General features: G+C 36.5%; 1 protein-coding gene across 4 annotated transcripts in view; it reads left to right on the top strand.

Moving 5' to 3' along the window:
• VPS13B (vacuolar protein sorting 13 homolog B) overlaps positions 1-23,406 on the top strand; it is a 471,233-nt gene that overhangs the window by 348,111 nt on the left and 99,716 nt on the right. For all 4 annotated transcript variants that reach the window (XM_042785990.1, XM_042785992.1, XM_042785989.1 and 1 more), the window contains 2 exons: positions 2,110-2,812; positions 12,114-12,251. In XM_042785990.1, the coding sequence (XP_042641924.1) occupies positions 2,110-2,812; positions 12,114-12,251 (841 nt within the window). The remainder of the gene's footprint in view (positions 1-2,109; positions 2,813-12,113; positions 12,252-23,406) is intronic.

Raw genomic sequence — 23,406 nt, 5'->3', positions numbered from 1 at the left:
AATCTATTAATATTGCTGCATAAAGAACAAAGTGTGAAGAATTCAGTAATTCACTGCCCTACGTTCCTGTAGTTAAGCTGCTAATAAGTTTTGTAGCTACTTGTAATTAATTGTTATATTTTTCAAGAGGGAGTTAAGGTATGGTTTGCCCTAGTTTATATCTTCCTTTTCAAAGATTCACTAGGGTGGAGAAGATAAAAAGAAACCATTGAAATAGCTCCTAGAACAAATAAATAATTGAGTCAATGTTCAGTGGCAGCCAAAAAAAAAAAAAAACAAACAAACAAAAAAAAAACAAACAAAAAAAAATATTGGAGATCATAAGGATGGAGACTGAGAACAAGAGAGAAGGCATCATTTTTATATATCAGTAAACCGTAGTGATCCCACTTCTTGAATATTGTGTAGAGTACTCAAGAAGTGCATAATCAAGTTACAGAAGTACAGGAGAGAAGCTAAAATGATGAAAGGTGCTGGCATAGCTTCTTTGTGAAAAGCCTAAAAAGGCTGGGATTTCCCTGTCTGAAGAGGAGTTGGGTGATGGGGGCTATGATCAAGGTTTACAAAGTCGTAACAGTGATAAAGCTGAATGTGGAACTGAACATTCAAATCATGAACCACGAAAGATTGGGGAAATGCAATGAAACTAGTAGGAGTTTGGTTTAAACCAAAATTAAAAAAAAATTGTAACTTGCTGCCCCAAAGGTTGTGGAGGCCAGGCACTGTCAGCATATTCAAAAAGGAAGTGGACAAACCCATGGACGAGAAGTCCAGAAATGGTTACTAAAACCCAAATGCAACAGCTGTGGGTGCTTGGGGAGTAGGAGAGGAACAGATTGCAGAAGGTGGTCAGGATCCATTGTCCCTCTTGACAGTCTCCTCCTAGACCCATCAGAAACAGCATACTGGGCTGAATGGGTCACGAACCTGATTGAGTTGGGTGTTCCTAATGCTAGCTGTTGTACGGAGCAGGGCAGAAACACTTCTGGGCAGCACAGATGGAAGTGTTACTTATGCTGTAAAAGCTATACAGGGTGAATGCATGTCTCTAAACTCCGTAAGAATCCAAGGAGATGGCCATATATTCTTAGTATTATTGTTATTATTGACTTTCTGCAGGTTTTTTTTTTCCATATGCTCCCCACCTTGTCCTCAAGCTCTTCGTAGGATTTCTGCTTGTTTCACGAGCAGCAGTGAAAGTGTTTTCCTCCTGAAGCACTTCCTTGTCTTGGATATCTGTGTCTCTTGACCTGGTACTATGTGGTCCCCAGGCGCTGCCTTGCAACTTTTTGTTTCACTCTTGGATTTCCTGTGATAGAAGGAACATTCTTTTTTCTGTTTATCAGTGGTGTATATTTTCTTTTTGAACTATTTCTGTATGCAATGATTTCTCATGTGAAATCCTGTGAATGTCACAGCCAAGACCATATGTAGCCTTGGTGAGCCTTGGTAAACTAAGAACTCGCACCCCGTCACAGAGTCAGTCTTTAGACAGTGCTGACGTTTCTCTCAACTTTGGTGTTTTATATAAGGCAGCTGTCATTTCAATGACTGTTAAGAAAAATATTTTTTCTGCAACATAATATTTGTATATTTCAGCTTACAATTTTCATTTAGCCTTTTTGTGATTTTGCAGTAGATTAATATGACATTCTATTTCATCTAATCATTGTGAAATACTTTAGTGCCAAGAGGACTTTTTGAGCATCAGTGCTCAAAACTAGAAGACAATTCTGACTAGGCTTTTTAAATACAATGCATTATTTCACAGAGATATGGCTTTATATTTAGTAATAAATTTCTTGTAGATTATTTAAAGAAAGAGTTTAAATTATTTAAAAATAAAAAGTTGTTTAAGCCTAGAAATCATTACTCCTTTTTTTCTACTTCACATGTTCTTTTGGCACTTCTTCTGTTGTGAGTCATCATTTCACTGGAACAGACACCTGCTGTGTTTTGAGTGATTACTGTGTTAAAGTTAACTTGGCAGATATGTTTTTATAATTCTCTTTTTTGACATCATGTTTATATAGTGATTGTTTGCTGCCACTGAAATGGAAATAGTTGGGATATGGATATCATAAGTTAATATAATATTTTCCTTTGCAGGTTTCCAAACAAGAGAAGAAAAAGATGGATGTGTCTGATGGAGGAACAGCTGAGACTTCTTCCCGTTATAGTGGGGCACAGGACAGTGGAATTGGCAGTGACAGCGTTAAGATCAGAATCGTTCAGATCGAGCAGCACAGTGGTACCAGCCAGCACCGCATTGCCCGTCCTTCCCGCCAGTCTTCCATCGTGAAGAACCTCAATTTCATTCCCTTTGACATTTTTGTTACAGCAAGTCGAATCTCCTTGATGACTTACTCATGCACTGCCTTACCTAAATCAAAATCAGTACAAGAGCAGAAAGATGGTGAGAAAATAAGCAAAAGCTCCTTGAACCTTCCAGATGCGGGTGCGGGTGGCAGCCATGATACTAAGAAGCCCAGTCAGCAATGCATTTCCTCCGTCACAGCAGACGATCTTTTGAACAGTAATGTTCCTCTGTCTACTGGGAGAAAAGCAGGTCTTTTGTCACTGGAAAGTCTGCATGCTTCCACAAGATCGTCTGCTCGACAAGCCCTGGGTATAACTATTGTTCGGCAGCCTGGTCGCAGGGGAACTGGGGATATAGACCTGCAGCCATTTCTTTACCTCGTTGTATCACAGCCCTCTGTGCTCCTGAGCTGCCACCACAGAAAGCAAAAGGTAGAAATATCAGTGTTCGACACTGGTGTTAAAGGAGTAGCCTCAGACTACAAGTGTACAGGTAAGAGCATTTAAAATTCACTCCTGGTTATAACTGCCAAAATAATTGCATGTCTCAGAGTTGCTAGAGTAGTGGAAAACAGCTGAGAGACTTTTAGGACATCATTGAAAATCAGTCAGTAAATATACATATTTTTAGGATTATGACCCACAGCTGAATCAAGACAAGCATGTAAAATTTTTGAAATTAATTAAGATCTAACCTTTTAGCAACTAGTTCTTCCTATTCCTTCATATTACTTTCTCATTACCATATTGCAATAGGGGTTGTTGCATTACTTTAACTTCTCAATGTTTTCTAAGGAAGTAGAGTTGTTAGCTAAGCTGATTCCATAAAAAGCATTTTTTTATGACTGAATATCACAATATTTTCCTATACTAGCTTACTGATAAAATTTAAAGATAAACATTGTAAAAGCAGCCAATGTTTTGTTCATAAACTGTAAGAAAATTATAGTGATCTTCTGAATGGCTTCAAATGATGTCATGTATTTTAAGTTTTCATTCAGCTAAGTAATAAGGTTTTGCAAGAATTTCCTTCTCTTAATGAATGGCCTTTTTTTTTTTTATTTCATATGCAAAGCTGATAAGAAATATCAGAATAACTGTTCAGTAGAAAATATTCTGAAAATTTCTGTCTTATCTGTACTGCTGAAGAGCAAAATCAAGCTATTGCAGTTCATTTTTCTGGCAGCCAGTACTGCATATAAGAATTTAATGAGATACATTAGAGTGTTACCTCAAAAAAGTGTAAATGAGGATGGAGAAATCTGCTGAACATACAGCCAGAAAAGCTTGTTCACTGAATGAGAGCTATAAGTAGAAAACATTGCTTGTTTTTTCTTACTAGAGTTCATACAGCACACTAATTGTGCATAGTATACTTTTTTGTGCAGCTATACCAAATCTTTGCTGAATGAGATTGTATCTCTTGAAAATTGGCATTAAAATAATGTGGTTATACAAAAGACTAAAAATGCTATTTTTAATAGATCTTAACTTTTTTCAGGAATCTGATTTATAGTTGAGCTTTTAAGAGAGATTAAGCAGTGAGGAATATTAGACAGCTGGAGAGAAGATACTTAAAATAGGGAGAAGATTTGTTCTCTGCCACGTTTTTTCATCATTCTTACATTTTCATCTTGTTTTGCTGTTGCTGGCCTGTCTTGAAAGAATCACAGCTGTGTCATGAATTTGTTTTACTACAGATTCCCATATATATTTGTTAAATACTGTATAAAAGGTGGTCATGGTAGCAATTAATATGGAAAGAATCAACAAATCAATAAACAAAGCAAAGCTTGAAGGAAAATTGGAGTAGTAAGTTAAAGATCACAACTTCATTAACTTAGTGCTTTGGAAAGATGCAATAGGACTTCTTCATTTCTCATGTCCGAGTCATTCAAGTGTGTCTTTTTACAAGCTGCCACCACATTACCAATAATATAGGCAAAGTTCTCTCCATTCTGCCCCTACAATTAACTTCTGAAGTCTTTCATGATCTTCTTGTCTATGGGAGCAATTCTAGAAAACACAAGCTGTAATGAAGTCTTCCTACAAATTGAAAGTGGATCGGGAAGCACAGAAGCATGGCAAGAAGTTTAAATAATAAAGTAGTAGGAACATATAGCCTGAGAGCTCCTCGGCCACCAGCAGTTCAAGTGAGACCCAAAGAGGTAGTCTTGGAGGACCAAAGATTAGCCCTAGATGAATCTTACCCTTTTCTTTGGCTTTTTGTCTCCATGTCAGGCAAAGATAAAACAGTGTGGAGGCAGGAGTCAGACAGTATGTGATGGTGGTAGTTCTGGTCTCATCCTGCTGCCGTTGTGGGCAGTAGTAAGCACCTTACTTGTATATCAGACACACTCCTGTGCTTGCTACTGAAGGATCAGGGCTCTTCAAAAGAGTTCGAGAGGTGGGTGACAAAGTTCTAGTGCCTAAAAACACCATCCTAAATATATTAATAAGTTAATAAAACTAATCTACGCTTCAAGTCACACTGTAATTCACACAGCAAAATAGTATAGTATAAAGTTTTTATTGCCTCTTCTTCGTGAAGACCTGCTGTGCTTGTAATTGCATTGTTCAGGATTAACGTTTCCGTACCACTGTAGTAACTTGTTAGTTCTGGAAATTGCTATTTTTCATTTCTAGCATGCATATTTGAGGGAAAGTAGCCACAAACTGTGTGTTATATATGTTTTATATATATATATATGTATATGTGTGTGTGTATATATATATTGCATATCATATAATACAGCATCAGGAGCTTTGCATGGCATTTTCTCCACTGCTGCAGTCAATTTCATCAGTAACCAGTTTTTCTTGACATTGTGACTATTTGCTGACAGTTTTAGCTGAAAGAGATGTATCATCTAAATGAAGAATGATATAAAGTTTATTTGAAAAATAAGTTAGCTTCTCTCCCTCTTTACAATAGATATACACTATATTCATGTATTTCTCTGTATATCAAGGAATTGAGGGTGGGAAGAGGGCATAAATTATGTTTAATGTACAGTAAATGTTGCTAAGAGTCCAGTATAGCTTTCTAGAAGACTGTTCTTGTGTCTTATATGTGCGTATGCAACTATGTCTCTGTTATCTAAGGTAAGATGGGGAAGAGGACACAAGCTAAATATGAAATACATATTTTAACTGGATTATAAGAACTGGTGCAGCAAAACAAACAAAAAAAAAAAAACACACACCAAAAAAAAAACCCACAAACAAACAAAAAACCCCCCACATTTAAACAGTAGGAATAGGTAAGCAGGCCTGATGAAACTATTGTGTGCGTTACGTTGCATAATAGAGATAGGCAACAGCACAGCAGAAGCTTGGAAAGTCAAGCCTATAACAAATAGCAAATTTCATCACAAACTAAAAAATTGAGACTTGTTTGGGCAAAAGGAAAAATACGTGATATTTGTTACAGAGCTTTGTTGGTACTCCTGCGGGTGTGGTTTCTCATTAGTTACACAGATATGGTTAAGCTTACATAGTTAAGTTATATATGAAATATGTAGATTAGATCCAAGACATGCTAATAAAACATCTGCCATTTCAAATCATCATTCTGTGTATAGGTATACACCATATAAGCTGCATAAGAATATTTTAGGAATGTTTTAAAGCATTTGGAAAAATTGTTTTGAATCAATTTTGTTGTGTAATTTTGAAGACTTGACTGCTGTTAATTCAAACAGCAGTAGTTTCAGGTCTTACGAAATACTGTGCTATAATTTCTCGCTGCTTTTCTAAAGTAAAAAAATCTACAGTTCTGAAACAATTCTCAAATCTTGCAGGGCAGAAGCAAATACAGAATTCTATTGTGACATTAGGAAGGTCTTATTTTTTGGTGGACATTAGTTGAGAAAAAAAAACTTTAGGTTACAGAAAAGCTGGTAATAGTTTGGATCTAGTTATGTTTTCCATTCCTTACCTCCCATTAGCTTATTTTTAAGAAACACTGTTAAGCTGTAAATCAATGAAGAATACTCTAGAATTTAGAAATGCTTCTAACAGGTAGTTTGATGAGAGTCTGTTTTATGAAGCTTTGAATAAAATAGGGAAATCATCCTGTAAAAGTGCACCAGCATGAATTTTAAAGAGAGCAATAGTTAATCCTGGGCTGGTGAACAAAATTAAGTTTACTGCTTTATGATGGTTTACTGCTTTGAACATGTGTAGAAATTTAGTTTTTAATAGTGTTACAAAGCCACATTTATTTGGGACGACGTTTTTATTTTGTTATTTTTGAAAGAGTTCAAGTTAATAGAGCTTAAAATTCAGGATCTTGCACATTGATCTATCACCTTTTTTTTTTTTTTTTTTTTTTGAGAGAGTACTGCTCAGTGGCTGAAACAAACTTCATCCAAAGAACTTGACTCCTCTGTCACTAGCTGTGTTATTTTTTGCTTACTTTCTCAAACATAAAGGAAATAAGAAGTTAAGAATAAAATAGGAGGAAATAGACTATTTAAAAGTTAAATATTCTTAGTGTGTTAATTGGCAGTTAGTAGCATCACACTTCTATCAGGCCAATGTCTGTATGTGGGAGCATTTGCTACCTTGGAGCTAAAGACCTGATGGTTGTGCTTCCAGTTTCCTCAGTCCTTCTCTCCAACCAAGTCCATTGGCAAGCCAGTTTGTGGGAGGAGGAGACTTACTAGGTTAGCTCAATGTTGTTATGGTTGTGCTAAACTGGTTAATTTGTGTTTTAAATTATTGTAATTGCACAGCTTGGTTGCAATTATGCTACTGCCAGGTATAGGAACTTCAAATCAAAGTAAATAAGTTAATGGAATAATATTAACTGCTTAATAAGCTCAATTAAGAAGACTAGTTGCCCCCTGAGTTTACTTGTAAGATTCTGTATAAATAGTCTGAAAGATACTATAAAACAAGCTTTTTTTATTCAGTGCTCATCCTACATTTAACAAAAAGGCGTCTGCTAACTGTTAGATTTTGGAAACAGAGCACTGGCCATTTCCACTTAAATAAAAGTGGGTGCAATTGTTTTTAATGTAATCTCATAAGCTGCTTTTATAAATATTTTTTTAAAATCTCTATTTGCTTTGTTTCAGGTAATGTAATCCAGATACAAAATTGCCTCATTTCCTGAGAATTGTGCTCTGGGCATTCTTGAAAAATCTTTTCTCTATTTGTTTGTTTGTTTACTTTCAAAGAGGAGGCTGTCATGCTTGGTTGTTTTAAGGGAGCGAACTTTCTCAGTAGATATTTGTTATGCATGGAATTTCTTCAACTTCCTCCAACAAAACATTTGCAAAAAAACAGGTATTGTGAGGCCATCCAGAATTATTCCTTTTTTTTTTTTTTTTTTTTTTTTTTTTACACCCACGCCTTTGATGGCAGGGGGTCCATGAAGAGCAGATGCAGTAGCTAAGACCACATGTAACCTCTGATCTAATGGAAAGCCCAGGCTGCCGGGAGAGCAATGCAGGCTGGCTCTGGCAGGAAGTCTGATTCACCGCCTCTGTCAGCCTGTGCTTCCTACAAGGCAGAGAGAGGATTTAGGGCTGTTTCCTAGCATAGCATTGAGGGAGTTCTGCTGGAGTGTCACCTGTTCCCCTCCGAGTATATTTATTGTCCAGTACATCTGTATCCATGGCGGGGGGAGTTGCAGCCCTCACCCGTAAAGACAAGCTGGCCTGGGAATGTACATTCCTCAGGTTACTGTAAGTGCTCATTTTTGAACTTCCTGACACAGCACTTGTGAGTTTGCTGGTAGAAATGTTTTCCCACTTGTGTCCTTTAAATTCCAATGGAAACCATTTTTAAAACAAGACCAAACGTTCCACTTCAGAGTTTGAAATGTAGAGATTATTGCAGCATCGGACTGGCTTTTAAAATTGACTGCAGACCAAAATATGATTCATCCACTGAAATACAGGCGTGTTGCAGAGCTCATTTGGTCTGGGTAAAGTTCCAGCTGAACAGGCCAAGTTGCTGTCCCACACACTCACTCGGTAGCCCTGTCCCCTGCTTGGCGGCTGCTGGGGTGCTGTGGATCACTGAACCCCCCGTTAAAACATCCCACGGGCTGTGCCGCCTGAGCTGCCCTGGCTCTTGGCTACAAAATAGAACAAAAACACTTTTTAGAGAATTAAAATCTTCAAGATGCGAAATTTCTCCTGCCTTCCTCTTTTCCTTTCCCTTTATTTACTTGTCTTCCTCTTCAGAAATTTGGGTTTTGCTGTCTGCTGAATGAGATAGCACGTAGAATCAAAAGCTTACAAATTCAAATTAAGTTTAGGAAAATACTTCATAAACTGTGAAGTTTGCAGCTGAAGTATGGACCTTAACACGACTAAAAGTGGCTTTGGATGTTTGGGTGGTTTCAAAGATAACCAGGGATTATTTTTTTTTCCAAAAAGGGGAGGGGGGGGGGGCAGGATATGGATGTATTGAAGGCCTCAGCTTCTCAGTCTTACAGATTTTAAATTACAGTCTTGCTTGTCAATCTGGGATAGTTGTCTCACCATTTTTCTTTTGCTGCCACAGACAAATTTTTCACGTGGTGTAGAGGATAGAATTTCTGGCCGTCTTCACCGTTCTTCACTTCTCAAGCCTTTCTTTCCTCTCTCTTGGCTTGCTGTGGAGTAATTCTAGCCTCTCCTTTTACTTATATATGCATCCCTTGGGTTTTCGCCAGCATTTTCTTTATACAAATAACTGCAAATTTAAGTGTTGATTTTTGGGAGAATCATAGAAAATGGAAATGGAAATGACCAATTATAATACATTATTCAGACAGTTCCCTGCTGATGCATAATTGTTCCCTATTGTATATTTTATAGTGTTCTGTCAAGTGTATTTTTAAACATTCCAAACGTTTCCATCATTTCCTTGAGGGAGAAGAGTCCTTATTCTAACAGCTCTCCCCATCAGGAATTCCTCACTTTTCAGCCTAAATTTTCTCTTTTTCATTCAACTGTTTCTCTGGCAATTCCTATGCCCTTGTCATAGGGATTGACTGACTGAGATTGATTTATTCCTTTCCTGATCTTTAATCCTATGAAAATGCAAATGCTGTTTTCTACCTTAGGAGGTATTTTAATTGAGATACCCTTATTTAGTCTTTTGACCTATGATGTAAATGGATTTGTCTTACCCAGATACATTTTATAGCTCCTATTTGGTACTCTCTTCAAGTTTTTGAGATATATGACAGCAGTTTCAAAACCTCTGAATTTTAGCTGTCTTCTCATTATGTAAAAAATTATTTATTGACCCATATCTGGCATATTTGGATGTACTGTCAAGTCTGTTACTCAGGTTCCAAATTAACCATATGCTGTGGGTTTGGAAGCACTCAAACTAGTTTTTTGCCTGGCCCCTTGTGATTAATAATTACCTCTAATGCAAAATTGTGTCAATGCAACTGTCCTGTTTCCAGAATTAGCTCAGTTTCAGAATAACACAGTTTCACTTGAACGAAAAAAAAAAAAAAAAAAAGCTTGAAATCCATAAGGCTAGTGCTGGGTTAAAAGTAATACATTTTGTTGGACTCAGACTAATTTTGTGCATTGAGGTTTTTTTGTGTTGTGTTCCTAATCTGTAAATTCTGGAGTCCTTCTCATTATTTCTGTATCCTGGTCCTGTAGTGCCCCAAGTAATGGAGAGGTGATGGTGCTGTGCTCCTTGGAGACATGATGGAGAAAAATAATAATCTCCTGAGAGCCTCATGGGTCCTTTCTTTTTTTGATTCTGTGCTTACATGCTACAATTCCCAGTATCCTGAGGGCACTGTTTATATAGCTAATATATTATGTCATGCAAGGATTTTCTGCTATGTAAGTTCTTTTCAGCAGAGATATTTTCATCTTTAAACAGCTACAATTTTGAAATAATTGTTAGGTACTTTATAACATAAACACATCTTAGGATGATAGGAATACCTGTAAATATATTGCCCAAAATAAATGTTTGATTAAATTGATTTTCTGAAAAGCCAGTGGATGATCTATGTTGCTATGTACAGTATGTGATGATATCTTTCAGAAATGAGACCAAATAATGGCGTACTACAACATTTTGCCCCATATTGGTACACCTAGATATTTATACTAATACTTCTGAAGGAACAATAACTTGGACATCATTTTAATTGCTTCAGTGATCTCCATTGCATAATGTAAAGCATTTTTTACAGTGCTTTACAGTATATATTCTGTAAAAATGGCATATTACTTACATATCATGAGCTACTAGTACAAAACAAGATATTATGGTATAGATCCAAGTCAGAGATAATATCCTTGTTCAGGACAACTACAAAACTATATTTTGGAAAATATGTGTACTTTGTGGTAAAGATTTTTTTAGTAGTATTATTATTTTCAGTATACTAGACAAACTCCAGACACAGGAAACAAGATATTCCCTTAAGCAGTTACTATAGAAAAGGGAGTGTGCCACACCATTCTGGTTAATGTAATTAAAGGAAAGGGCTCAGAACCATAAAAATGTAGAAATTCACATGGAAAATACACAAATCTGTTGTATGCAGTGACAGCTCTTAAATAACTGTTGAGAGCTGACTTTATAAATGTATAGCAGGAATAAAAAGAAGGAAGGGCTGTAATGTATATGCTCTGCAGTACAAATACTGCTGTAAAGTCATTGCCTGAAAATTGATCAAATAAAAACAGAAGAATGTGCTAACTTTTGATCTTTTCCATATAGATCTAAAGTCATGATCAATTGGTTTCAGTAGGTTCTTTGAAATCACATAAGGGTTCATATGTGCCAAGTTTTATATGAATCACATGATAAGGTCAAGAAATACAAATTCCAAAGCTGACTTTATATACCCAGTCCACATATGACTGTGATACCACGATACCATATGTTGACTATAATAGTGGGTATGTAAATACTGTTCTTGAAAGGAATCCATTCAGTAAAACTCAAATAAAGCAAATATAGCAATTTTTACTGAAAATGGGAGAGAATAACAACAAAAAAATCTCCTTACATCTTTACAGATGAGGGAAATATTCTAATTAATGTAACAGTTTTGATAATAAAGAATAATTGATTACTTAGAATTTAAGACCTGTAGTGTCAGAACTGAGGACTATTACAGTGAAGGTCATGAGTGGCTAAAGATTAAGGAGTGTTCTTACAGTACTGTTTTTGCCATACATAGAAAATGAAGACAATAGCACTTGGAGAAAATTAAATTTAATGTACTATTGTAATATTATAAACTGATCCGAGGAATACAATTCAAGGTGGTATGCAAGAATAGCTACTGATTAGCTATTGAGTGAAACCCCAAAGAGAATGATATAACCACATTGTCTGTGTGCTCTGTTCCTGAGATCTGGTAGAATTCTGGTGTTTTAGACTTTATCTTTCCATTTATCTTTCCATTATTATTTTCTCTACCTGGCAATGAAAATACAATCCAGAAGTATCAGGTTTCGAGCACCTCTTGTAAGGACTCCTTAATTGTCATCATAATTAAATCTAAAATTGTGTGCTATTTAAAGTCATCTTGTGGTAACTCATGTCTTTTACTCATATTTTTGCAGGTTTTCTACATTTTGTGTATTTACAGTCTTGCCCTCTTGCCTTCATATGCATGCACTGTTATACACATGCATCTGTCTGTAGGCACAAATGCTATATATAACAGTGGTATTAGGAATACTGTTTACTGTATTACATTTAAAACTTCTTAATTTTAATCAATTTTGTGTGTAGCATTTTATTGTATATCATACTCCTGGAATATCATTAGTGACTATGGTCATTATCACCTGTAGATCCTGGGAAGACCCTACCAGAAGCTCTGGATTATTGCAAGATTTGGTTGCAGACAGTAGCAGGAGAGGTGGATGCTAAAAGTGGTATTCCACCTCCTCTTATCACTGTACAAATTAAAGACTTCCTTAATGGACCAGGTAAGCACTGTACTTCAATCTCTTATTTTCTAATGTAATCTATCTGTAGATATGCACACATAGACACACACATTAGGTCATCAGAAAAATGTTGTATTCCTTGCTAATGAATGTGCAGTTTTCCTCCAGCAATTATCCTGAATTAAAATCGAAGTTGAGAGATGGTCAATCCTGGACAGGTCATAGGTTTAAGGTCTAAGTATTTATTTTCTTTCCAAGGTAAATTTAGAAATTTTATTCTTCAAGATGGCTGAGGTTGGCAAATTTCCAACAGAATGACACCTACCTGTTTCTAGCCCTAGAACAACTGAAAATTTATTACAGTCATGGAAAATGTTTCTGAAGATTTTTATAAGCTTCCTTCTCTTGGGTTCTTTGGAATCTGGATACCTAGCATTGCAAATTCCTATCATCTAAACTGTTGGTACTGTAAAATTTAAAAAATAATGATACTGTGTTTATTTAACACAGAGTGTAAGTGGCGTAGTATGAAGGTTTATTGGCTTTTATATAAAATAACATGACTTGAAGTTTCCCTTCTAGAGTGTAAGAAGCTCCTGCAAATTGACGTGTCATCTATTCTCTATTTTGTGAACTATGTATTTATAACTACATTACTATGTAGAATATAACTGAGGTTATACTAAAAGATAGAAAATACATTTACATTTACCTGTGCCATCATAATTCATTTACCTTATGGATATTTGTTATAACCTGTTGAATTCTGTAACTTCTTCCCCTAAACATCCTTACTTCACTCAGCACACAGAATGAGCTGTTATTAGTTATTTAGTGAGCAACTCTTCAGTTCTCCTATTCATTCACTTATCTGTTCATATCGTTTTACAGCACAGTATCTAAACCTGGCTCTACAGCAGAATTACTTATTTTCTCTGAGTTGCTTACTGCTTTAAGATCTGAGCACTACAGAAATACTAATTTACCTGTACAAACCTCCCATGGGTAATGGAATAGTGTGCCCTTGCCATTTCACAGAAGACAACAGGCAAAGGGAAATCAAACATTTTCTCATTGTATTATGGTTACCAGTTTAAAACACACAATTTTCCAAGGTATTTAAAAATATAGAAATTTGGATGTTGGAAACACAGTTTATATTGTCTTTGGGTGAAGCAGAAATCACTTCTGCATATCAAACCCTAGGACATCAAATTGAACAACTAGAGAATGAGACATACATATTTATCTGCTGACTATAAATACTTTGGTTAAGTAACTTGAAAATGCATTTTTTGCAGGCAGGCAGAAGCCTCAAGAAAATAATGAAGTACGTGAACAACCTCATCATTGCCCCTTTTTTTTTGTTTTCTGTGCTGCCTTAAAAGCATTAAGATTTTTAAACCACCTCACAATGCAGAGCTTTTTGTATATTGATCCCTATCTGACTTCATTAATAGGACTCTGAACCTTCAGACCTACTGCATGTTCTACTGCCGTTTGAACTAAAGAATTAATTGACAATAATAGTAGATTTTTGTTCCAGTCATGACCAGCACAAAAGGGGTAGACACAACTACTATCAGTGGCCTTTTTGGTCACTGCTGCCAGATTGGTTTTCTTTTATCCTTTCTCCCCTGCGCCCACCCCCCCCCCCAACTTGCCCCCCATTCCTTTGTGTCTTCTCTCCCCACATCTGGCAGATTCCCATACTCCCAGACCCTTTGTCTGTGCATTTCCCTTTTCTCAAGGTTCTCATTGTAGTTTCCTGCCACAGCCTTTATACTTAATTTATTACACACCTGAAGGTGTTTCCCTGACACTCTCCTGTAGGACAGACTTCTGACTAAACTAGCAAACATGGAAGTTGGTACCAACTTGCAAAGTATATATTCACAAGTATTCTAAGTGTCTACCCCATTCTCAATTCAGTCAGATCTCAAATTAGTGTTAAATCTCTACCCTCCATGGTATTTGGCTAAATAGGAACTAAAACCCCATAAATTAATGCATCATAAACTTCAGTCCATTTATTCTCACAAAGCATATAAAACTTTCCTCCAGGATATCTTCTTAGCCAAAAGGCATTTTTTTATCATCTTTTTGCTGCTAATTGTATCTATCATTACATATGACTCAACAGTAATTACTCTGAATTTTAATTAAGTGTTTTGCCAGTAATATAACAAAACAGCTCTACAGTCCTTTGCAGCTTTTTCTAACCTCAGCTGTTGCCACTATGAGATCCTCTTCAAATAAACCAACCTTTACCAAGAAGCCTTCCTTGGGGACTGGAGGTTTCACTGGATGAGTAATGGAAGGCGCTTTTGGCATGTGATTGCATCAGAATAGCACATGCAAAGAGTTATGAAAGCTTGACAGCTCCTCAGCAGGCTACTGGAAAATAAGTTACTAACTCTCCTGGGGGGAAAGTCCTCTAACCACAGCTTCTTCCAGGGTGAGGTAGCTTGGCCGTCAACAGGCCTGGAGAAAGTGTCAACATCACCAGATCCTAACTAAGCTGGCAGTTGTTTACTGAGGACAAGAACCTCAGCAAAACTCCTGAGAGCTCTCTTAAGCTTACCAGACGAATGGTATTTGTGATGGGAGACGTCGCAGTTAAAGAGATGAATAAATAAATGCCCTGCTGGAGTACACTTACGTTGAAGGCCTTGAAGGTCTACTCAGTTTTTGGTGAACATTTGGCAAATAATGCTGCTACTAAGTGCCATATTTTCTAAGGACATATTTTTCGTATTCATTTATGTATATGTCTTTTATAACTGCAATAAGTAAATAACTAAAATGCATTGGGTGCAGTAGTAGGTGCTACCTGTTGGGTACATCTGATCTGCTGTTCTGAAAAGTCAGCACATTTTTAAAAGCTGTGCCTATGCAGACAAAAGTCCAGATGTACCAGTTAGGATAACTATACAGTTTTCTGTATAGATTTTAAGCATTCAAACTTTGATGGTTTAATTGTAATGTAATTTTTCTTACAAAATACGTTGTTGGTGTGCTGAGGTTAAATTTCAAATGTAACAACCATGCATGCCTACGTGTTGTGATGCAAACCACTGTGCAAGCAGTTAAAAGAAAAAATCTGCACGTGGTTCCCAGTGTTTGCTGTGTTAGATAAAACCGGTACTCCTTGTAAATAGATTGTCAGCTGAAGGAGATAAGTAGATAGTGTTCCATAGAAAAATCGTATGGTTTCACCACACAGGAAACCAGGTTGTCAGTCCATATTAGCTCAGAGATCAAAAAACTACAGCAAGTAGCTAAACTTGGAAACCACTAATTAAATGAGAATAACAGGATACATTAATGCACTTCTTGCCACATGAGTTGATTATTTTGTACGTTTTTGGCAACTAAAGAAAAATGATATTTCTTCCAGATTTAAGGTAATAGGATCCTAGGAGAAATAAGCATTCATCATCAGGCCTGTGGGAACAGACCTCAACTTTAACCCCACAATGTATTAAAGGACTATTCTTTCTCTTTCTACAGTAACTAATTATTTAAAATTTTTTAAATTCCATCTACATCAGTTTACATGACCCTCTCTCTTTTATATTCAGTCTGTTACTGGTCTGTAGATCTAATTCTTGTCTAATACACATAAGTGAACTGTTTATTGCTTCAGCATTAGAAATCATTCATTAGGTAAGGAACAAATATGACCATCTAGTTTTAATAGGTTCTGAAAATTTATTCTCTTTAGCCTCTAGTCCTTTCTTTGGATTATTTTTTTTTTTATCAACGATGCTTTCTTAGGTATAAAAGCTGTCTTTTTGATGTATTCTTTCTGCATACAAATGATACAAAACATGTTTATGAAGTACAGCTTCACACAAAATGCCTTAAAGTACTCATACATGCAAAATATAGATGGTTTGTGCCAAGTCCTCTTCCACCTGCTGTTTCTTGGGAAGATTTTAGACTAGGTGTGAAATAACTGCAGTCCTTGATGCTTCACCTTTCGAAATAATTTCTGTAGAAGAAACGATCCAGACAAAATAAGAAATGCCGTGTCCCACTGAAAGATAAAGTGAGAACTGGGGGATTGCTCTTTCTTGGCGGTCCCTCCATGGCACAGTTTGGACACAGCGAGGGGCACAGAACTGGATCTAGGGTTATGCATAAAAAGCAACAAACAAAACTGCACCATGGCACTCTCTCCAACTTTTTTCCCGGCTATTTGCAGAAGCAACAATTGTATCCATTAGCAAGGTCAGTGGTTTGGAGAAACCTGGAAAATAGCAGCTACCAGAAACCCACTAGAATAAATATCTCCAGCAGGTGATAGATTAGTTGGAACAAATTGGAACCATTGCACTTCAGCAATCCTGGTTTCTTTCAAGCTGTTTTAAAAATGTCGTCATTTTAATACACAGTATCAGCCCTGCGGAACAGTCCACAGCAGGTTAATTTGAATCATATGATGTATCACTGCCCTCAGCTGACATGAGCTCCGTTCCATGTGTGAAGCCATAATAAATCCATTCCCAACCGAGGCAAATTCCCTGTGAGAAGGTGAACTAATCCAGGCCTCACACTGGCATGTTAGCCCCCCGTAATTGAAAGCAGGACCACCTGTTCCCAGCACAGTTAGCCTATAGAGAGAAAATTAGCATTAGATCAGATACTTAATATATTGAAAAATCATTCATACTACTTGCAAGTTCAGCTGTGGGCTGCTTAGCATGACATCATATATAAACCTAGGAATGTGCCCACTTGATCCCAGTTTAACAGTTTTGTTAACCATGGTGTTTGTTAACTTTGAAATGAGAATTTTTTGATTTAATGAGAGCTGACACGTGAGAAGGGGAACTAGCCAGGGTGCAGACTTTTCTAATTAACTCTGGGTCATTTGCAAAACTTTTGAGCATTTTTTTTTCCCTTTGCTCTTTTACAAACAAGTTTTTAAAGCACTGACACTGTAGCCATGAAATGATATTTATTTGATTAAGAGGGCAAAGAGAAATATTCTAAACAGGTGTAGCAGCCTGTAGGTATTACCTTGGTTTTGACACATCTATTGTCTGTAATATCAGTGTAATAATGCATAAAATTATCAAAGTACCTTTCTAAAAGCAGTGTCTACAACACTTATCATAAATTTAGTTTCCTAAATGCCTAAGTACTGACAATGAAAACTGCACACCAAAGCCACATGGATAAGTTGGAAAATATTTTCTTGATATCTTTTTCAGTGTATTGGCATTCTTTTAAAACTTATTTCAAGCATTTGCTCAATTTTCTGAAATCCTCTTTTTTTTTCTTTTTTCATGTATGCCTTAATATAGATGTATTATTCGGCAGCTAAGCAGATAATAGACAGTTAGTATTCATGGGTTCTTTTCTTTTCCACAAACATGCTCTATGACTTGGAACAATTTATTTCATCTTGCCTTATTCTCCTTCAACTTCCTTGACTCTCTGTTGAGAGAGTTATTGTTTCCCTTAGCTAGGTTTTTTCTTTCATGGTAGTGCCTCACAGTGCCCCCATTATCATTTTCAGCCTCGCCAGCCAACCCTTGACACACTATGTAGTGTATGTGGTAGTTGCACAGCTGCTTAATTTCAGTCAACGTTCTATGAGCAGCAGTAACCCTCCATCCTTTATTAATGGTATCTTTGGTCTTCTCAACCTACAACAATTTATTTTGGTTCAATTGTGACAATTTTAAAAAATTAATAGTATTTCATCACTCTGAGCCATGTCTGAGATCTCAAACCCAGGCACTGGCTAGATAGAGCTGTTAATATCTTAGTGTCACATTCGCATAATGTCAATGACATAATAGGTCATGGAAGTAGGAGTTGTTACTGCTGGGGAACACTTCGCATGGCTCGAGTTGATTAAGCTCCCTAATGGCTGTAGTTTGCCATATTGGCCTTAGAGACCTGTTTCTGTGGGGCTGCAGCACACAGGCAGCAGTAGGTAGAAATACTGAGCAGTGACTACCAGCCTCTTCCAGACTAATTGGCATCTGTCTCACAGAAGCAGAATACAAGATGGACTGCAGATGGCCTCTGAAGCCTTGTCTCAAGTTTCTTCCTTCTTTTCCCTTGATCCAAATTGGGAATGATGAATTAGAGGATAAAAACAATTCATTTGTATTCTTCTTGCTGTTCCATTTCTTTTAATTTGTCTCTCTTTTGATGCCTGACCAGGGACAATTGAGAACAGTACGGCTAGTCTTTTCTTTACATGTCTCTTTCTTTCCTATTTTTATAAATTCAATTTTTGTAGTTCAGCCATTTCCCTGTTGCTGAAGGGCCACCCTGACTTCAAATCAGAATCAGGGCTCAAGATTACCTTTACCTTCCTCAGATTTCCTCTGTTAGACTCCTTACATCAGGATGGGTGGCTCCCAGAGAAAGAATATTACTGGTGGTAAAATGTTTCATGCCTGTTGTCTGCCCCTCTCCTGTTTAGGACTAGGAAATTCAATCCTTCTAAGAGTTTGGGGCAAACAGTAGTCTCTTCTATAGCGGTACTGTTTATTAAGAAGTTTAATATTTTACAGCTTTCTTGGGGTAGGGGAGAGCAAGACCCATGTCCAACATGAGGAAGAAAGACCTGTTTTTTTCTGTATTAGCTATGAAAAATAAAAGATCAACTGCAGAATGAGGAGTATGAAAAGTGAACAAATTCTTGGAAAATGCCATATTTCTTTCTCTCACAGTTTGACATTTCTCGTAGTCTGTGAAAAGATCCCAGTCTTATAAATAAAGCTTATAAATAATTTTCATGTAGTTTATTTTCTGTTTTTTCAGACTAAAAGTATACTATGGTAGTTTATTAGTCATAGAAATAGTAACCTGGTGTACATTAAGTTATGGCATGTATTAGAATAAGCCCACCGATTTAAGTGAGAGCTGGGATTGACCTAAAGCAACTTCCTAGGAGCTCTGTTATTTTTGTGTTGCTTATTCATCTTTAGCCCACCAAATAAAAAGTCCTTCTGAGTAATGTCATTATCCCAAGTTCACAGAATAAAATTATATCTTCACAGTACAAATCTGAATGTTATGGAGAACAAGGGTAAAATACTCATAACCCTGAAATTTTTTATCTGAAACTCTAAGTAATAAAATGACAAAGAAAGAAATTGTTTCAGACAGAAATTTCAGAGCGCTGCTCATAGGTTTTCTTTTATAGATGTTATGATTTTGTTCAAACAGGCCATATTGAATCCATTGGGTTTTTTGTAATAGATTTCAAAATACATAATAAATGTAAGTAATATGATGACTAATGGGTCAAGTGAAGTTAGAACTTTTTAAATGAGAAAATAGCTGGAAACAGTTTTCAGGAAACTATTCCAGTTGATTTTTGGTCCCCCACAAGGTGTACATTAACATAAACTCTGTAGAATCGCCTCTGGGACCTGAATTCCCTCTCTGATTTCATTATTGCAACGTGATTCTTTTCCTTTCACTGTTAAGTCATCTCCTGGTGTGGAGGGAGCGTATAATAAGTGTAATTTATTTATATTTATCTAATCTCCTTTTAACTCAATAGTTATTCCATCATTCTGTTTCCTAGTAGCTGTTCAGAAAGTTGTGAAGGGTAATTAGAAACTAATAATTGACAGACATGGATTTACTGGTTAATCTAAAGAGATGTAGTGAAGAAATTGAGAGAGAGAAAGAACAATTCAAATTCAACACTCAAATGCTGCACTGTAATAAAAAAAATATTGCTTTGATATCATCTAGTCCAGACTGATTTAAACATCACCAGAAATAACTCACTTGAATGAAATCTATTTACAAACATTAATTTCTTTACAAACAATAATTTCTTTAGTATTTGTTTGCTGGAAATAGATAACACCTGGCAAAATAAGTTATAGCCATTATGTCTTAAATTTAAAGAAAGTATTGGAATATAATTGTGGTAGCTAGTCACTTGTAGGCAAAAAAGAGACTGATGAAATTGAGGAGTTAAAGGTGGCTTTTGAGCTACCTTTTGTCCTGTCCTGATTCTGATGTAATTTTGGACAAATCAGAGTTGTTTGAATTATAGGAACCTGTGTTTTCCTACCAGTACAGAATCTGCACAGTTTTGTGTGGTATTCTTCCCAGTGTGTTTAAAATCATCTAAAAAGACTGTTAGCCCTCGATTTTGCATCCTGGAAATTTGATTCCAGATGCATCTAGGTGATCCTTTACATTGTAACATCTCTCTTTAGCCTATTTTCAGTGACTGGAGAAGCTGCTGAACATCTATCTTCATCAACTGCTAAAAATAGCTCTTCATATTTCATCAGTTTTCGCTGCTTCTGTCCATCACTTAAATATGTTTTTCTTAGAAGGAATGTTAAAGTTTCTTTTACAGCGCTAAGTATAAAGTGTAAAACAGGACAAAGGCTAAAAACATGTTGATTGCTTAATTGGATTTTTAATTTTTGAATGTTTTACCTAAAATGCCAAAGAATCTCCTTACATAATCTTTCCCCAGTTGTAAAAATAACCTATGTCATTATGAGATAGTTAAAATATTTGCAGTGCAGGTTCCAGGGCTACATTTTCTGCAATTACGCTCTGGCTGCCACCACCTTCTGTCAGGGCTGATTCACTGGATAATAATAACTTAATACAAACCTTTGTCATGTTATCAGTCATGACATTTTTCTGTGTGATGTGCAGTTTCTGAACAGAAAACGGGAAAAGATATTTGCATTTCTCTGGTGTCCTCATGTCCACTTCTTTTTCTTGCTTTCTTGTATGAGCACAGTGTTGGTGAAAACAAGTGACTAACAGCAGTGGTAAAACACAGGCACAGGACCACAGGTGCCATGCGTGTTCCACCGCGGAGCTTCACCAGCACCCTGTGTCTTCTCTTCCCTGGCATGAGGAAGCCCAAGAGACAATTATTGCTCTCATACTCATCTACTTTTAAATCCTTCTCAATCAGTTTTGTCTCCAGCTTTAGCTTGACACCTGTTCTATCAAGTTATGTCTGAGCATTTTTTGGTTTATAGGGTTTTTTGTGTTTTTTTCCTCTTCTGGTCTATACTACCATAGGAAAATATTGGCAATAAAAGATGCCTTTCACAAAGCAGTTAGATGTGAAAGCTGTCACACCAAGCAATAAGGTTCCTTTCCTCATTTACTAACCTATAAACTTAATTATATAGCAAAGCCAAGAACATCTATTCTATTTTACTCCTTTATTATAACATCACTAATGGAGAAAATTGTCAATAAGGGACTTGTTCTGAAAGTACCTAAATGATTCAGATACCCAAATCCTAGTGTGAGTTGGATTTCAAACCTGAGTAATTTTTAAAATGCTGCTCATTTGTTTGGTTGGGTTTTGTTTGTTTTGTGGGTTTTTTAACATTTCATTAGAATAGCACTCTTTTCCATGTGAGTATCATAAGTAAATTAATATCGTAATGTCACATAGGTGTCTACTATCTTATGTAAGTCGCCTTTCTCCATTCAAAGGGAGAAGAGAACCAATGATGTGTGCAGAAGGGCAGGCGAGTCTTGGGGTGTTCTTTAGTGCCAAGAAGGGTAAAGATATTTTCAAAAGTGTTATGACATTTTTCTTCCCTTGGTTTTAGTTAAAAATATTGGTACATAAGTATTTTGAAACAAACTTCAGAGTTGATCATGTGCAATTTTGACTGCATAAAAATCATAGAGTCATAGAATGGTTTGGGTTGGAAAGGACCTTAAAGACCATCTAGTTCCAACCCCCCTGCCACGGGCAGGGACACCTTCCACCAGACCAGGTTGCTCAAAGCCCCGTCCAGCCTGGCCTTGAACCCTTCCAGGGAGGGGGCAGCCACAGCTGCTCTGGGCACCCTGGGCCAGTGTCTCACCACCCTCACAGGGAAGAACTTCTTCCTTATATCTAATCTAAATCTGCCCTCTTTCATTTTAAAACTGTTAGCCCTCGTCCTATCCCTATACTCACTAACAAAGAGTCTCTCCCTACCTTTCCTGTAGGCCCCCTTTAAGTACTGGAAATACTTCAAAGTCTTGCTTTCTTCTAATGTCCAGCTTCCTAGCTTTGATACTTGCCTTTCTGATAGGCCCACTCGTTAGCTAGTGTCTTGCCACATTTTCTTGTTCAGCATGGAAGGCTTTAACACAAGATAAAGCATTTTCAGAAAACCATTAATTAGAATTGTAAGATACAAGTAAAATAGATTTTCAGTCTTAAATTTCAATTAGCTGTGGCTTGTGGAGTACTAGACTTTTTTCGAAGGTTGTTTTGGGCTTTTTAATTCAGCTATAACAACTGTTATGTGGCCGTTAGTAAGTTTCTCTTATCTGTGTAGAAAAAGTGCTGGTTTCTAATTCAGAGACTTATCTTTTCGGATACCAAAGCATCTAACTGAAATTTAGAACTCTCAGATATTTTGGGTGGTCAGAAAAGTGTTTTGTTATGTTCCTGGGACTCTCTGAAGTCAGCATAAACCTATGATTAAGAGCATCTCTGAAGCTTTGCTCCTGCAGCCCTTTACCATTGTTGTAAGAACTTGTAATTTACCTAAAGAGGGGGAGAATCGAGCTCATCAGTTTGCATGAGCATTAAGGGTAGAATGTGATCCTGAACAACTTGAAACTAGGTCCTAATTTTGGTGAAATATTCATTAATCTATGTAAAACCTTCAACAAACAGTGTTTCCTATATATATTTATAATGAAACTTGAAACTAAGTAGTGCTGTTTTCTCTGAACATTTAATCTAGTTTAGATATATGCACAGAATTTTAATCATTTTTGGTTTTTGGTGGTGCAGCAGTGGGAATCAAACAGCAAAGTGAAAAGCAAACTTATCCTCCTGCCCAGAGTAGCTGTCTCATTACTGGATGAAAACTGAATTTGAAATGAAAAATTATAAAAACTAAGTTAAAGTTGGATTTCTGTAATGAAGTGTAATGTACTGATAAAAAGGCAGATAGCAGCACAGAAATGTCTGAGCCATCATAAAATCCTGCTTCCAATCTGTGAAATAATCTTGATAATTGCAACAGCTCGGCTACTAAAACATCACTATTGTTAATGTTGTTCATATTAGTTGTGATTTCAAAAAATTCTGTGAGACTTTTAGCAGTACTGGGAAGTACCAAAATCCTTTACTAAAGAGACGAACATTTTTAAAATATCAGGTTATTCCAATCTCCTCAGAAAACAAAGAAACCTAAGCATACTT

The sequence above is a fragment of the Tyto alba genome, unplaced genomic scaffold (genome assembly GCF_018691265.1).
Source record: "Tyto alba isolate M040663 unplaced genomic scaffold, T.alba_DEE_v4.0 Super-Scaffold_9, whole genome shotgun sequence".
NCBI lineage: Eukaryota > Metazoa > Chordata > Aves > Strigiformes > Tytonidae > Tyto > Tyto alba.
The sequence above is the reverse complement of the archived record's forward strand: the minus strand, read 5'-3'. Positions and strand labels throughout refer to the sequence as shown.